The following is a 14,850-nucleotide window of genomic DNA, read 5'->3' on the forward strand; positions in this document are numbered from 1 at the left end:
TCAGTAGTTATTAGCAAGGCTGTACAAGCCCACACTTTCTATCGGCACAGATGCTAGTGTGATGAGCGGCCTTACTGCCTCGTGTCAATACGCTGACCCTAAAGTTATATGGTGACGCGCTGCCATTGGGGTAGCTAAAGTTGTGAGAGCACATGGGACAGAACTTGCCTGTTTTAAATAGCATTTACATCACTCACATTTGTTACTGGCAAAACAGATGATTCTAAACTGTGACAAAAAGGATGTTCACACCATCATAGCTAACAAGCGGACACAGACTCTTCACACTGCGGTTTTACCACGGCAAGCATAGTGACACCAGGCACAGGCGTAGTTGGTTTGACAATTTGTCTGAAAACAGCACACCAGCATTTCCCAACAGATCGGTGAAGGCATACCATACCCTTAACAGCAAAACTGACAAACTAAACCACCTGGGTTCTTTCAGTCAAATACATTATTATCACTTTATTAAAAACAAAACAAAAAAGAAAGAAAAAGTAGCAGAGTTCATTAAGATTGCAAGAAAAGCACTAGCGGTAAAGAGTCCTCCCTCATGATGGACATGATGTACGGCAAGCATGTAAGACCCACTGCCTTATGTATGTTTGTGTTCACGGTGACGACGATTTCAACTCAACCAAAATGTAGAATATGGAGGAAGAAAAAACAAGAGCAAAGGAAAAAGCCATTTGGCAGCATACAGTATTAAAGGATGAAAAGGTGCTGCAGATGTTAAACAGCTGGGATTACATTTACTAGGATAAGACGATACAGGGAAGAAGCGAGTGAAAGTACATTCAAGTGAGAGCCCTTCACTCCGTAATGAGGGGGCTGTGTGTTTGTGTCTGTGTGTAGAAGTGAGTCAGATAATGCTGCAGACCTCGACTGCCCTTCACGTTAATGAACTAATCCCTTTCTTTCTTCCTCCTCCCTTTCATCATATTCGAAACCTGCCATTGATATGAATACTTACAGCATGTGACAGGCTGCTCCATGTTTGGATCGATTTACTTGCAGCAGATAGTTACTAGTGTTCAACTGGAGTTCGCTCTACAGAATAGAGGAGGTGAAGAGGAGGAAAACTCTGGGATGCATCAATTCACTTGCTCACTTTGTGTTTACAATCATATGTAAAAATAAAAATATTCAACAGGTTTGAAATGTTTTACAGCTAAAATATAATCCTGGGCCTATTATTACACATCCACTTGAATCCTAATCCGAGTATGTTTCAAAATTCTCAGGTTTAAGCGACATCCAGTTTAGACTTAATCTAAAACAAATGCTTTTTTTTTTTTTTTATTCAAGTGAAATATAAAAATCTGCTGCCAGGTTAGCCTTGTGTAAACAGTTATCTAAAGGAAATGTATAGCTAAGAGAAGGACCTCTCAGCACTGAAGGTGGCAACCCCATGTGTAAAGAAGAGAGGAAGGAGAGAGAGAGAGAGAGAGAGAGAGAGAGAGAGAGAGAGAGAGAGAGAGAGAGAGAGAGAGAGAGAGAGAAAGAGAAACTGGAGTTGACCACTTAAAGAAACTGGCCATTCTGTCCAAACACATAATTACACGTTAAAAGATGTCCCATGGTGCAATCTCCATCCTCTTTTTCAATTTGAATATATTTTCATTGTTTATAGTGAATTTTCACCCCCTGTGAATTTAACCCGTAATACCCAAATGTTTAACCTCAAACCCTTTTCTTCTCCCTCAAGTGCACCAATAACCGCCCTACTATGTACATCAAGTGTGTTGAAAGCTAAAAAGCAAGATAAAAGATAACAAATGGTCACATAACCGACATGATTGAATTAGGCCCATGCACATGCCAGCACAGACACACACACACGCACAAGACCTAATGCCTCGCTCTCTCACAAACACACACACACACACACACACACAGTAACAAACTACAAGCCCTGCTTGTTTTAGTGGTGGCTGGACATGCAGCGGGGACATGGGAGAACCGATGACGAGGAGTCTGATGACGCTGTGTGTGAATGTGTGCGCATGGGGTGCAGTCTTAAAAGATCGGAGGAAAAAGGCAGGGGTGGGTGGGTGTGTGTGTGTGTGTGTGTGTGTGTGTGTGTGTTCATGTGTGTCTGGAGGAAGTTGTCCTAGAATTTCAGCTGCCGACTCTTCCTGTACCTTTCTTCCTCTTCACCTGCAAAGGCCAAAAAAGAGAGAGGGTGGTTTTTATAGTGCCTCCAGGAAATGAAGAACAAAATAATAAAAGGTGATTTCGAAATGGACAGGCTATAGTTAAAGAAAATACCTTTTAAAAGTTGAGAGGAGAAAGTTAAACTGCCGGAAGAAAAACAGATCAGAAGAAACAAACAGAAAATGACAGTCAATATAAAAGAGAAAGAAGCATTGGCTGGAATATTATGAACAGTCACATCAGGGACAGCGACGTCACTTTAGCTACACAAAGAAAGAAAACCATGTTACTGTAAACAGGCTGTACCTTCTAAGTGGTGGCGGGAGAGATACTTGAGTGCCTCATCCAATAGGATGACAGGAATTGAGATCTTGAGGACTATAATCCATTGGGCATAATGCAGTGGAGTTACCTGGAAGATCAGCTGGGAAACGCAAGATAAGACAAAATGAGAAACAAAAATGTATTAAAAAAATGCAGGGATGCAATCTCATCATGTCAAAAAAGTTGCCAAAGAGGCGACCTGGGGCTGGGGGGCATATCCCAACTTTATATCAGCTGTAAAAAAATACTCACCACATAGTTTTTATTTTTATTCATTTTCTCTACTTCAGTCATGGAACTGATTCAATATGACTATAAAATACTACTACTAATAGTGGTCATTTATTATTATTAACAACAACAAAAATCATTATTATTTTTTATTGTTATTAAAATATCTTATTAAAAGTGTATTTTATTAAATTAAAAAAATTTAAACAAATACTGTATTACTATAATAATACGATTGAACTGTAGAGTAAAACTTAACATTTATTAATAATAATAACAACAATAGTAATAATTATTGTTGTTATTATTTTGCAGAACAACAGTAAAATTGCAATTCTTTCGTTAAACAAGATAACTTTTATTTTTGAAAAACCACAGCCTCTCTTTTGCTGACATTAGATTTAGAAATGATAGTCTAAATGTAGTAAATGATTAATGAGTTAATGATTCTCATTTTTGGGTTAACAATTTCTTCCCTCCGAAAGTCTTCATATCTCCAATTAACCTTGGTTTATTCCACCAGAAGTTTTTTAAGGTTTAATCCATCATTTGTACCATTGTATAAAAGACTAAAATTCACTCTATAGGTGACAGAAACAGAGAGATATTTCCTATATATTTCACTCACCGGTAGAGGCTCCACATACAGGATGAGGAAGTGTAGAGACAAGGAAAGGATTATGGCTCCCAGTAGCCATATATTCACCCAGGGTGGCATCCTCAGCAGAGACTGATTCTCTGACAGGCTGAATGAGAGAAGAGTTGGTCTCAGTCAGTGCCTTGGGTCTTAAATTACTTAATTATACCAAGTAGTCATTATAATCACTCGTTTCTGGTAAAAGCCATTCGCAAGTCTGTTTTCGGCAGAAGAGTGATAGTCTAGAGTGCCCAGCGTGTGGAGGTAATATGTTCCCAGCAATAATCATAATTGACACAACGGTTTACACCAACAACAGGATTGATTTTGTAAAGTTTGTTTGACCTTTTTAATATAACTCAAAGTCATATACACCTAGTATGGCTTAAGGGTGAGTACATTTTCATTTTTGGGTGAACTAATCCTTTAATAGAGGAACAGTCCTCCTGAGTAACCTGGGTGTAAATGCCTTGACGAAGGCCACAATAAATGACTTCTTAAAGGGATTACACCTGTAACCTTTCGGGGACCAGCCCAGATCTTTAACCACCAGTCTACGCCACTCATGTTTTATTGAAATGAGAAGAATGGAAGAAGCAAAAATTACAATAGCAGAAAAATCTATGAGACATCTAAAGGGTGCTTTAAAGAAACTAGTTAGATATATTGAAAGAACACAGTTGCAGATGCAGTGCCATCACCATGGCTGCAGGTCTTACCTGTTAAGAGAGTTGAACATCTCTATGGTAACAAGCACAGAGAGAGCCATGGTGGTGGGGTAACGCGACTCAAAGACCTCACAGTTAATGCCTTCAAACATGGGGTTTTCTTCTGTACACTGCATGAAATGCCGCTACAGATGGGAAAATTAGAAAAAGAGAAATATTAGCACCACTGGCAATCTTGAGGATCTTTAGCTACATTTGAAACAGTGATCTTCAAATGTTTGCTTTCTGAAAGTGGTTTCACAGTGGCTATAACAGATGCGAAATTAATAGAGACAGGAAATGATTTGACCCACTGAGGGCAGTCTTTGTGACCTCTGAAGGGCTGATCTGATATAAGAAAGAGTAGCTGTGTAGATCATCCTGTGAGATCTAAACTCCCTGACACTGAACAGCTGTGCCTTTATTTTAGAGTGCTATATTCAAACAAACAAACAAACAAACTAAAAACCTTGGAGAATAGTTCAAACTTCCTAATTTGGCATTAATCCTTGGTGGAGCGGTTTATTCCAAAACAGTCTCAATCCGCTGGAAGAAAACACCCTAATTTGGAATTTCTTTCATTTTAAATGCAGCTATAATACTGTATGTATGAATGTATTATTATTATTATTATTATTATGTTTGTTTATTAATAAAGCTCAAGTGCTTGAGCTTGTCCAGAACATTTCTGAAAGTCTGGAATATCATTTTTATAGAAAAACGTCCTTAAAATAACTCAGGCATATTTTTTTCAAAGGGTACTTCATAACAGAAACAATCCTTGTAATAAAAATAAAAGCTGTCAGCAAACAAATGTAATGTATACGGTCTCACTGTTGACTCACCAGCTGATAAAAGGACACCTGTGGCCCTTCCTCATCATACAAATACCACCAGGTAGCAGCACTGACAGTGCCTAGACCCACATATCCTAGAAAACAAGAGTACAAATCACTCCAGTGAGGTTTAATGGTTCATACACTGAAAAAATAAAATATTGTAAAAATATTGAGAAAAAAAATACTACAGTTAATTGGTTAATGGTAAAAACTGCAACAGATCTAATAGGACATTTCAAATAATTCTACAGTCAAATACTTTTGGAAGATTTTGGAACTAAAATAGAAGTCGTCATACAGTGAAATACAGTGAAAAACTGTAAATTGATATTCCAAGAAATCTCGGTTTTCATTGATGTTTCAATAACGGTTTCTTATGATGTTTATCTCATTATTTTAGTGTCATGTGAGTGACCATGATGGTGTTTTGTGTTTGTGTGCATGACACCGTGGCATCTTCGGTTTACCTCAGCTTGAGGAAAAGCTATATGTGATGAACTAGAATTCATAATGTGGCTTTGTCTTTACCACCAGTGTTTTTAAGGTGGTTGTCAGTATATTATAAATGTAAAAAATAAATTGTAATAATTTGGTATGTTAACATTATCTCAGTTAACAAAATGTATGTTTTTTTTTTTTTTTACTGTAACTTTAAGTTTGATCTGTTGCTACCATATTTTTCATGGTAAATTTCTGGCAACCAAAGCGCTTTTTTTTTTTTTTTTTACAGTGTAGAGCTGACTTGCAGTTTTCAGGGAAGTAAACAAATGTGGCAAAATCAAAATGTCAATAATATTACATTCTATGGAATAACCGAGATATTGAGCTAACCTCCGATGGCCAGGTATCTGAAGAAGAGCCAGCCAGAGATAAGAGGCTCCTTAGGGTTTCGGGGGGGCTTGTCCATGATGTCCAGGTCAGGAGGGTTGAAGCCCAGGGCAGTGGCCGGCAGACCATCCGTTACCAGGTTCACCCACAACAGCTGGACAGGGATCAAAGCCTCAGGCAGGCCAAGGATGGCTGTCAGGAAAATACTGTGAGGGGGGGAAAAGGGAACCCACATGAGTGTAAATGTGATTGGGATACTAAAGCACTACACAAATCAGGCTCTCACTCACCACACCACCTCTCCCACATTGGAGGAGATGAGGTAACGGATAAACTGCTTCATGTTGTTGTAGATAGCTCGTCCTTCCTCCACTGCGGCCACGATGGTGGAGAAGTTATCATCAGAGAGCACCATCTCGGAAGCTGACTTGGCTACGGCTGTGCCTGAGCCCATGGCGATGCCAATTTCAGCCTTTTTTAAGGCAGGGGCATCATTCACGCCATCTCCAGTCTGAAAGTGGGATGGGAGGAAGGAACAGAATGAAGGATAAGGGTTAGTAGATACTCATGGGCTTTTCACACAACAACACTTAACATTTGGCCCTCCTAAGCCCCATTTTTTTACTTCTGCTCCATTCTAATGCACATCTATGAAAGTCCTGTGTGTTGGATCATTTCTGTAAAATTCAGTTAAAACTATTCAAGGAATGCATATATTTTTTATTATTTTAAAACAAATCTGCATTCTATGGACACAAGTGATAAACTAGGGAATACTTAATCCCTAAGGATTAAAAGTATTAGTCACTGTAAAAGTGAAAAGTATTTCACTGTATTATTGTTTTTACTGCATTTCTGATCAAATTCAATGTTGGTGAGCATAAGAGGTGCAATAGTGTAAGTTTGAACAAAGTGTTTCCATTTATGAATTAATCATGTTACTAAAGAAGAATAGATAAAAAAAAAAAGTTTGCAATGCCACACTTCATTCCAGAAAACACACAAATAATATTCACTCAATTTTTAACCACATAATTAACACATTTTACTGAGAGAAAAAAAAAAAATCACATTGTTCTAAAAATATCCAATTCACTTCTATGGTATGTTCTTGTAAAGCTTCTCTGAGATGGCAGCAGCAACTGAAAGGGGTGGAGCTTATCAAAGGGTCAATTTAAAGTCTATTAGTTTAAACGGTAGATTAAAGTAAAGATTCACAATCCACATTGAGTTTATGGAGAGAACTAATGATTAAAAGATGAAAAAATAATCACTTTTAGGTAAAAGCTTATTATAGGCTGGGGATTAAACAGGAGTCAAGTAGAGAATGAGAAAATCGTAGTTTTCTTCTTCTGAAAAAGGCAAAGCAGCCTCTGTCATGCACACTGATGTCTGGGAAATACTTCAAGTCCCCAAACGACAAACAGACACATGCATACAACAGAGCTGGAGGCGACAGTGTGTGAACAGGAAGAGCACTGACATGCTCTCATAACTCCAGCAGGGAAAATCTGAATAAAAGACATGGCTGTCTGTCTCTGAGAGACGTAGGTGCTACAGTATATTACATTATTGCTTAGAGACTGGAGAGTAGAATCAGAGACTTCATCCTTCATATGATCCCAGCTCTCCGACTGTTTAATTGCCGCCTTCAATCATATTAACAGCCCAACTGTGACAAATATGATCACATGCTGTATTTAAAGTTATTCAGTGGTGGTGGTGGTAATGAAGCATATTCTATTTTACTCGAACCAAATGTATACCAATTAGATTATACAATAATATTAATATTAAATGTAAGGTTAAAGGGTTAGTTCACCCAAAATCAGAATTATATTTTTAAAAAATCTAACCTTCCAACCTTTATAATGGCAGTGAATTGTTGTTTAGTTTTTGAAGTCCATGAAAATGCATCAATCCATCATAAAACTGCTCCACATGGCTCCGGGGGGTTAATAAAGGCCTTCTGAAGCAAAGCGATGCGTTTGAGTAAGAAAAATATCCATATTTAAAACGTTATAAAGTAAATTATCTAGCTTCCACAGGATCGTCTTCCGTATTCAACTCACGGAAAAAGTGCAGTGCCTCTCGCAGTTCAAAATGCTTATGTTACGTCTGACGACATTGCACACCATTTACGTTTTTTTTCCGATCTGGCTGAAGCTAGATATTTGACTTTATAAAGTTTTAAATATGGATATTTTTCTTAGACAGACGCATCGCTTTGCTTCAGAAGGCCTTTATTAACCCCCCAGAGCTGTGTGGAGCAGTTATATGATGGATAGATGCACTTTTATGGACTTGATGGACAAAACGATTTTATCAGTCTGAAAGAAGAATGTGATATACACCTTGGATGACTTGAGGGTGAGTAAATCATGGGCTAATTTTCATTTTTGGGTGAACTAACTCTTTAATGCCTAATAATTCCATGACTGTTCTCATGCTAATTTCAATTAAAAAGGTTTGAACCATGGAACTGATACGCAGAAGGTTGCTGGTTCAATCCCAGCGGTCACCACCAGTGTGTCCTTGAGCAAGGCACTTTACTTTATGTTGCTCCAGGGGGATTGTCCCTGTAATAAGGGCACTGTAAGTCGCTTTCGATAAAAGCGTCTGCCAAATGCATAAATGTAAATGTAAATGTTTGAGTGTAGGGCTTAAAATTTACTTTCTTCCACACCTGCTAATGGTGGGTGAATTGAGAAAATGTATAGTGTAGTGAACTTACATCAGGAACGGTCAGACTATTTGAAACATGTATTATGTTGTAGCTCCTAATAAAGTAGCCAATTGATGACTTGCACTTTTTTCAAGCCAATTTTTACCCTCATTTGGTGGTTGGCAAATGTTTATTTCGGACCCTCTTCTGGTGTTTCAACTGTTTTTTTTTAAAAACCAACTGGTTCTTTTGTGAAACCAGCCACTAACCACTATATCTTACCATCGCTGTGATCTCATCAAAGGACTGTAGATAAGCAACTATCTTTGACTTGTGTGCAGGCTCGACACGGGCGAAGCACCGTGCCCTTTTCACAGCCTCTCGCTGGGCCTCTGGGGTCAGGTCATCAAACTCTCTACCCGTGTAGGCCCTTCCTTCCACGTCTTCATCCTCACTGAAAATGCCGACGCGTCTGCATATGGCCACGGCGGTGCCCTTGTTGTCCCCAGTGATCATGATGACACGTATACCGGCCTTACTGCACAGCTTCACTGAGCCAATCACTTCTTTTCTGGGCGGATCCAACATCCCCACACAGCCAACGAAGGTGAGATTTGACTAAACAGATGAACAAAATTTGCATGTAATCCCAGACATATAAATTTACATGTACAGTGGCATGAGAAAGAACTTGGGGACTTTATCCACATGCAAAATTATGACCTAATTAATAATTGTTTAATATATCATTTTAAACCCAACAAATTCTCAAATTCTATTTGTGTCTTTGTATTATCCTGCTTTAAAATAAAGCTCTTGATGTTTTGCTATATAACGCAATGACTTAAGTGTTACTTTTTATTATAGTATACATAGCGAAATGAGTTTAAAAAACATAACTGGTAAAAAAAAACTATTGTGGTAAACAATCAAGTGCACAGATGTTTATAAAGATTCTACACAACATCCAAACTCTCTCACCTCATACTCTGAGAACTTGACAGAGTTTTCCAGGTCCATTTTGTCATCAGAAGGGGGAGCGTCTCGTGTGGCCAAAGCCAAGCAGCGCAGTGTGTCCCTACCTGACCCCCAGTCTCTAATAGTACTCATCAGCCCCTCCTTCACTGCCATGGTCAACGGGACACGCTCTTTACCAACACGCACAAACTGACAACGGTCAATCACGCTCTCTGGAGCACCCTACATATGGAAAGAATAATAGGAGAACTAGGTGTGATGCACATTGCAAAGTTTACATAGATGTTCAGGTATGTTACAAGGTATGTAATCAGATTACTTTTGTAAATAGCAAATGCAATCGCGCCCATCGGTTCACCCATGGGCGTGCTGGTCTGAAAACGAGGCGTGTTCAGGCGCATTGCTGGCGCGTTGCTATTTTGAGGCAACTGAAAACAACCGCGCCATCTAAACCTGGAAACCTGGTCTAAAGTCAATGGCACAGTATTTTTTGTGTTATTTAAAGGGAACGTTAGTATTATGCACTAATAGGCGGGTGCTCAACTGGCGTACACTCTGCTTACTACACACACAGGGATGCGGAGCAGCACACAAACATTTTTAAATATAAAAAATAAAAGGATTCATCTCTGGAGAAGTGTTCAGTCTTTCCGCTCGCAAATTCCGCCATGTAAATAGCCAATCCGCCATGGTGCAAGTGCAACTTTTTTTTTAAAGGGAATGGGAGATGTGACTGATTGGTTTATTGTTACGCCCAAAACACACCCATGACTCCTTAAGAGACTAGGCACTTTTAGACCATGTGCCTGGCGCGCACACCGTTTTTTTTCCCGTCATTAAACTAGCAAAAGTGGATTCGGACACGCCCTAAGTGCACCTGTGCTATGCGCTTCAGACCATGCACTCCGATCGTTAAAATACGGCCATTCATGCGAAAAGGCCTTAACATTTGCCTAAAACTGATTTTTTTTAAATTAAAAAACAAACAAGCAACATGAGAAAAAGTAACGCAAAAATAATGTAATGCAATACTTTCTATAAAAAGTAACTAACACAATTTTACTTTTTTTAGGGAGTCACACAATATTGTAATGCATTACTTTTAAAAGTAACTTTCCCCAACACTGCCAATGTTTTGGATGTGTGTTTAAGTTAGCAATACCTTGACAAACATCTTGCTCTGAGAGTTTGAGCCATTGGGAGTGCAGTACACAGACATGGACTTCCTGTCTCTGGAAAACTCCAATGTGAATTTTTTCTGCATGAGTTTTCTGATAATCTAGGGGGAGAAGGAAAGAGAAAGAGATAGGGAGAATGAGGGATGTTACATTAAACAAAAATTAAACGCTCTCTGCTGCCAGTGTGCGTGGGTGTTGGGTAAGATGTCGGTCTCAGTTGTTTTCTAAAGTTGCCTTCAGACATGACTGTTTGTAGTCTGCAATCAAGCCCAGGTGGTTGGAGAGGAGTCTCATACAGAGTAACTCACAAACTGTATGCAACACTGACTGCAGTAGTTTTCTCAAAAAGTGTTTAGACTTTAATCAATATCCCATCAAGTGTGAAAGATTACAGCAGCAGCTCAAATATTTCCAAATATGTTTGAGTCATATTACTCATGCAGGTGACAGTTATACAGGTTAGTCATTCAGACAACTGACTGCAGGGTTAACAATAAGGCATCCCTGCATATAACTTTTAATTTATACTTTTAATAAAAAAATAAAAAAAAAGGTTAGGGTTAGGCTTAACATTTAATGAAAAGAACATTCAAAAGTTTTGGGGTTGGTAAGATATTTTCATGTGTTTAAAAGACATATCTTATGCTCACCAAGGCTGTATTTATTAAATAAAAAATACAGTAAACAGTAATATTGATAGTGATACTTTTTACAGATTATTTGATGAATAGAAAGTTCAAAAGAACAGAATTTATTTGAAATAGAAATATTTTTTATTAATGTTTTACTGTCACTGTGTTCTTGCTGAATTTAAGTATTCATTTCTTTCAAAAAATAAATCGTACTGACCCCAAACATTTGAATGTGTACATATTTCTAGCATAAATAAAAAATATTTAGCAAAAAAAATAAAAACTGATCACCCCTCATAATTTCCTGTTATGTATTCACTTTTGAACATAAATAAATGCAAGAGAAAAATTCATTGATCCGAGGGCACGATTTTGCCACTAGGTGGAAACCACCTCCATCACATGAGAACAGACAGCACTTACACTGACCTACCTACAGTACATCTTGCTCGGTCTCTGTTGCTGCCTCTGTCTGTGGCTCTGTTTTATATTGGGATCAGATGATCTACTGATCTACAGATGTTTAGATAAGGCATGCATGTGTAAGAGGAAAACCAGTGTCTCCTGTTTCCAGCTTATCTGAGAACAACATGACATCACCCCTCAGCAGGTTTCCTGTGTTCCCCTTAAATCCATCCATGCACCCATCCAACCCTCTGACATCTTTTAAAGTTTACCACCAATGTGCACAGACAGAAAAAATGTCTCTCTTTCTTTTCCATAGGGCAGTGAAGCTTTGGATCAGAGTGGAAAGTTTAGATAACCTCTTCGTACACTCGCCTGGTTATCTAAATATTATGCTTTGCCTCTGGGAGTCTGTGTGACTAAGTTACTTTTTTGGAGAGGAGAAGGATTCAGGGGTCAGCAGAATAAAGAAAGCGGTTCTGGTCATTCACTCTTTCAGAGAAAATTGATTCCCGTAGGGAAAAAGGGAGAGGGGGATCAAGACTAGGCCCACTGTTCCAATGGAACCATGGAAGCATAAAATGTATTAACTTTATTAACGAGTGTTTGTATTTTAGACAGAGACATAGTCACAATCATTTTGTTAATATGCAAGAGAAATATATACACACACGACATGTCTTCATTTCTTTTAAATATCCTGTCTTGCACCACTGGCGAAACTTTATGAGCTCTAATATTTCTTCTGAAGCTTCAACTTTCTATCCCTCTATTTATTGTTTTTCATTACCAACTCTCCCACTATGTTCTCTTTTATTGCTGTCTGTCTCATATCCTGGTGCACCTCATGGATCCCCTCTTACCAAGTTGCACGCTGAAGCTCGCTCCACTTTGTTGAGTCCAGAGAGGTCCGTTTTAAAAACGTTCATCTTCTCAACCAGCGTTGTGAGTGCAGTTTCCGTGGCCTCGCCCACTTTCTCGTACACTCCTTTAGCCTGTGGGACAGCATAAGCGGAAAAGTGTGTAAACATTCAGTTCCCTATCAGCACAAACAACATGAAGTATACGGCCCTTGCATAATCATTTAAAACATAAGCTTAGAGTCGTGCACTCACTTCAGAAATTATTGTTACTGTGCACTTTAAATGTCACATGAAAGCAATGGACCATGCGACTCTGTACATCTACATCTAACTCTGCACAAGTGCAGCAACAAAGCATTGTCCAATTATAATATATATTATATAATTACTATTTAAAATAACCATTTCGATTTTTAAACTTTTTAAAATGTAATTAAATACCCCCAGCATCATTCATCCAGTCTTAAGTCTCACATGATTCTTCAGAAATCATTCTAAATATAATGATTTGCTGCTCAAGAAAGATTTCTTATCATCAATGTTGAAAACAGTTGTGCTGCTTAGTTTTGTGGAAACCATGATTTTCTTCAGGATTCTTTGATGATCAAAGTTTAAAAGAACAGCAATTATTTGAAATGGAAAGCTTTTGTAACAATATCTTACTACCAATTTCTTACTGATCCCAAACTTTTGAATGGTAGCGTATGTAAATGTAAAAATTATTTAAGTGCTGTAGTGGATTTTACTTTGTATATCGAGAACCAATATTGTTATACATTGTAATGTACTAATGTCTTTAGTATTTGAGCATTTCACCACATTCAAATTTCAGGGTGTTTTTGATCTTACTAATTTCTAAAAAGTGGTATATTGTAAAACAGATAATTACATTTATTTATTTATTTTCATTACCTTTCTAAGACTGTAAATCACAATTTTAAAATTATATGATATTTCCAGGTTTTCCATAACCGTGGGAACCCTGTTTGTATAACTATGATGGCTGCACCTAAAGATCATAAACAGTGTGTTCTATGAAAAACCTAGCCTAACATCGTTACTCATCATTCAGACACATGGTTCCTGTGTTAACATCTATAATGGTTTATTAGATTCACAGTTCACTTCATGGATGGTGCTCAACTCTGTCCTGAAATATTTGCATTATTCCAGGAAGCAGGGTTCTGTGGTAGTGAAACATGTCATTTATTCAGCTAGCGATTATTTATCCCATTAAAAACATGGTCAGAATACAGTAATAAGGGTGTTTTATTATTTGCTTGATATTGCTGATTTAATGTATTATCACTCTAGTGGCGTCCTTTAAAGTACATATTACATTAGATTAGGTGGCTTCAACAAAGCACGCTTTAAAAATCTTCAGCTTGTCCTAACTTGCGCTATCCTTTACCCTACCTGACAACCACGGAAAATGCTATGATATTACGTAACAGTAACCATGATACCATGGCAATGGCACTGAGGTGAGAAATACAAGCCAAATGCAAAAAACAGGCAAATCAAAAAGCTGTCTGTCCCCGAGGAACACATGGTGAATGGTCAACACTTCAGAAATGACAGACAGACATTTAGAAACACTGAACGAGACTCTCTTTTCTTAAACTCAGTACGGTAAATATGGTATCTGAGGCTTGGAAGCAGGAGAATATGCACACACACACACACACACACACACACACACACACACACACACACACCGCTGACCTCATTATAGTCCAGTGAAGAGTCATTGCACAGGGAGCAGATAGTAGCCAGTTCCACCAGGCCATCATATTCTCCACTCTGTACCGGCTTGTCAGCCTTCAGCCTAATGGGAGAGACAGTTATTGAAAGATGAAGGGATGTAAATACAAACTAAGTATCCAGAATGAGAATTAGATTATTTGGAGGAGGTAAAAATGCCAAGATGTTTTGGGAAGGATCAAGGGCTCTGAGTGTGTTTGTGTGTGGCTTACACTTGTCCCTCCGGAGCATAGGTTGAGCCGGTGATGGTGAACTCATGCAGGGAGCAGCTGGTGTCATCAGCCTTATTAACCACAAACATCTAAGAGAGACAGAAGTGAGATAGGGAGAGAGACGGCATGAGAAACATGCAGATTAATGAAACATACTGCACAACAGGGTTACAAATTCTTTAGGGCAATTCATTTTCTATGACTTCTTTCCAGTTGTTCATGATTACTGGATTAGGATTTTTGTTTCTGAAATTGCACTCAGAAAATGTCAAAACAAAACATTGTACATTCATAGTTTTATAAATTAAACTAAACATTTTCTAAATATATAGACTACTATTCAGAGGTTAACTTAGGGTCGGTAAGACTTGCGGTTTTACTCTTATGCTCACCAAGACAATAATATGATTATATTTTTTATAAAGTC

General features: G+C 38.1%; 1 protein-coding gene across 2 annotated transcripts in view; it reads right to left on the minus strand.

Annotated features, from left to right (window-relative positions):
* The window catches only part of atp2a3 (ATPase sarcoplasmic/endoplasmic reticulum Ca2+ transporting 3), a 77,592-nt gene that overhangs the window by 924 nt on the left and 61,818 nt on the right, over positions 1-14,850 (minus strand). The window contains exons 9-22 of one of the 2 annotated variants that reach the window (XM_079815573.1): positions 14,424-14,512; positions 14,173-14,275; positions 12,448-12,579; positions 10,532-10,648; positions 9,373-9,591; positions 8,674-9,009; positions 6,017-6,237; positions 5,730-5,932; positions 4,905-4,990; positions 4,072-4,205; positions 3,344-3,461; positions 2,467-2,584; positions 2,275-2,303; positions 1-2,163 (exon numbers count right to left, since the gene is read on the minus strand). The exon at positions 1-2,163 is cut by the window's left edge and continues 924 nt beyond it. In XM_079815573.1, the coding sequence (XP_079671699.1) occupies positions 2,299-2,303; positions 2,467-2,584; positions 3,344-3,461; positions 4,072-4,205; positions 4,905-4,990; positions 5,730-5,932; positions 6,017-6,237; positions 8,674-9,009; positions 9,373-9,591; positions 10,532-10,648; positions 12,448-12,579; positions 14,173-14,275; positions 14,424-14,512 (1,881 nt within the window). In that variant the 3' untranslated portion in view covers positions 1-2,163; positions 2,275-2,298. The remainder of the gene's footprint in view (positions 2,164-2,274; positions 2,304-2,466; positions 2,585-3,343; positions 3,462-4,071; positions 4,206-4,904; positions 4,991-5,729; positions 5,933-6,016; positions 6,238-8,673; positions 9,010-9,372; positions 9,592-10,531; positions 10,649-12,447; positions 12,580-14,172; positions 14,276-14,423; positions 14,513-14,850) is intronic. The other variant, XM_079815572.1, reaches the window with a different exon arrangement.

This window comes from Gobio gobio (assembly GCF_949357685.1).
Source record: "Gobio gobio genome assembly, chromosome: 4".
NCBI lineage: Eukaryota > Metazoa > Chordata > Actinopteri > Cypriniformes > Gobionidae > Gobio > Gobio gobio.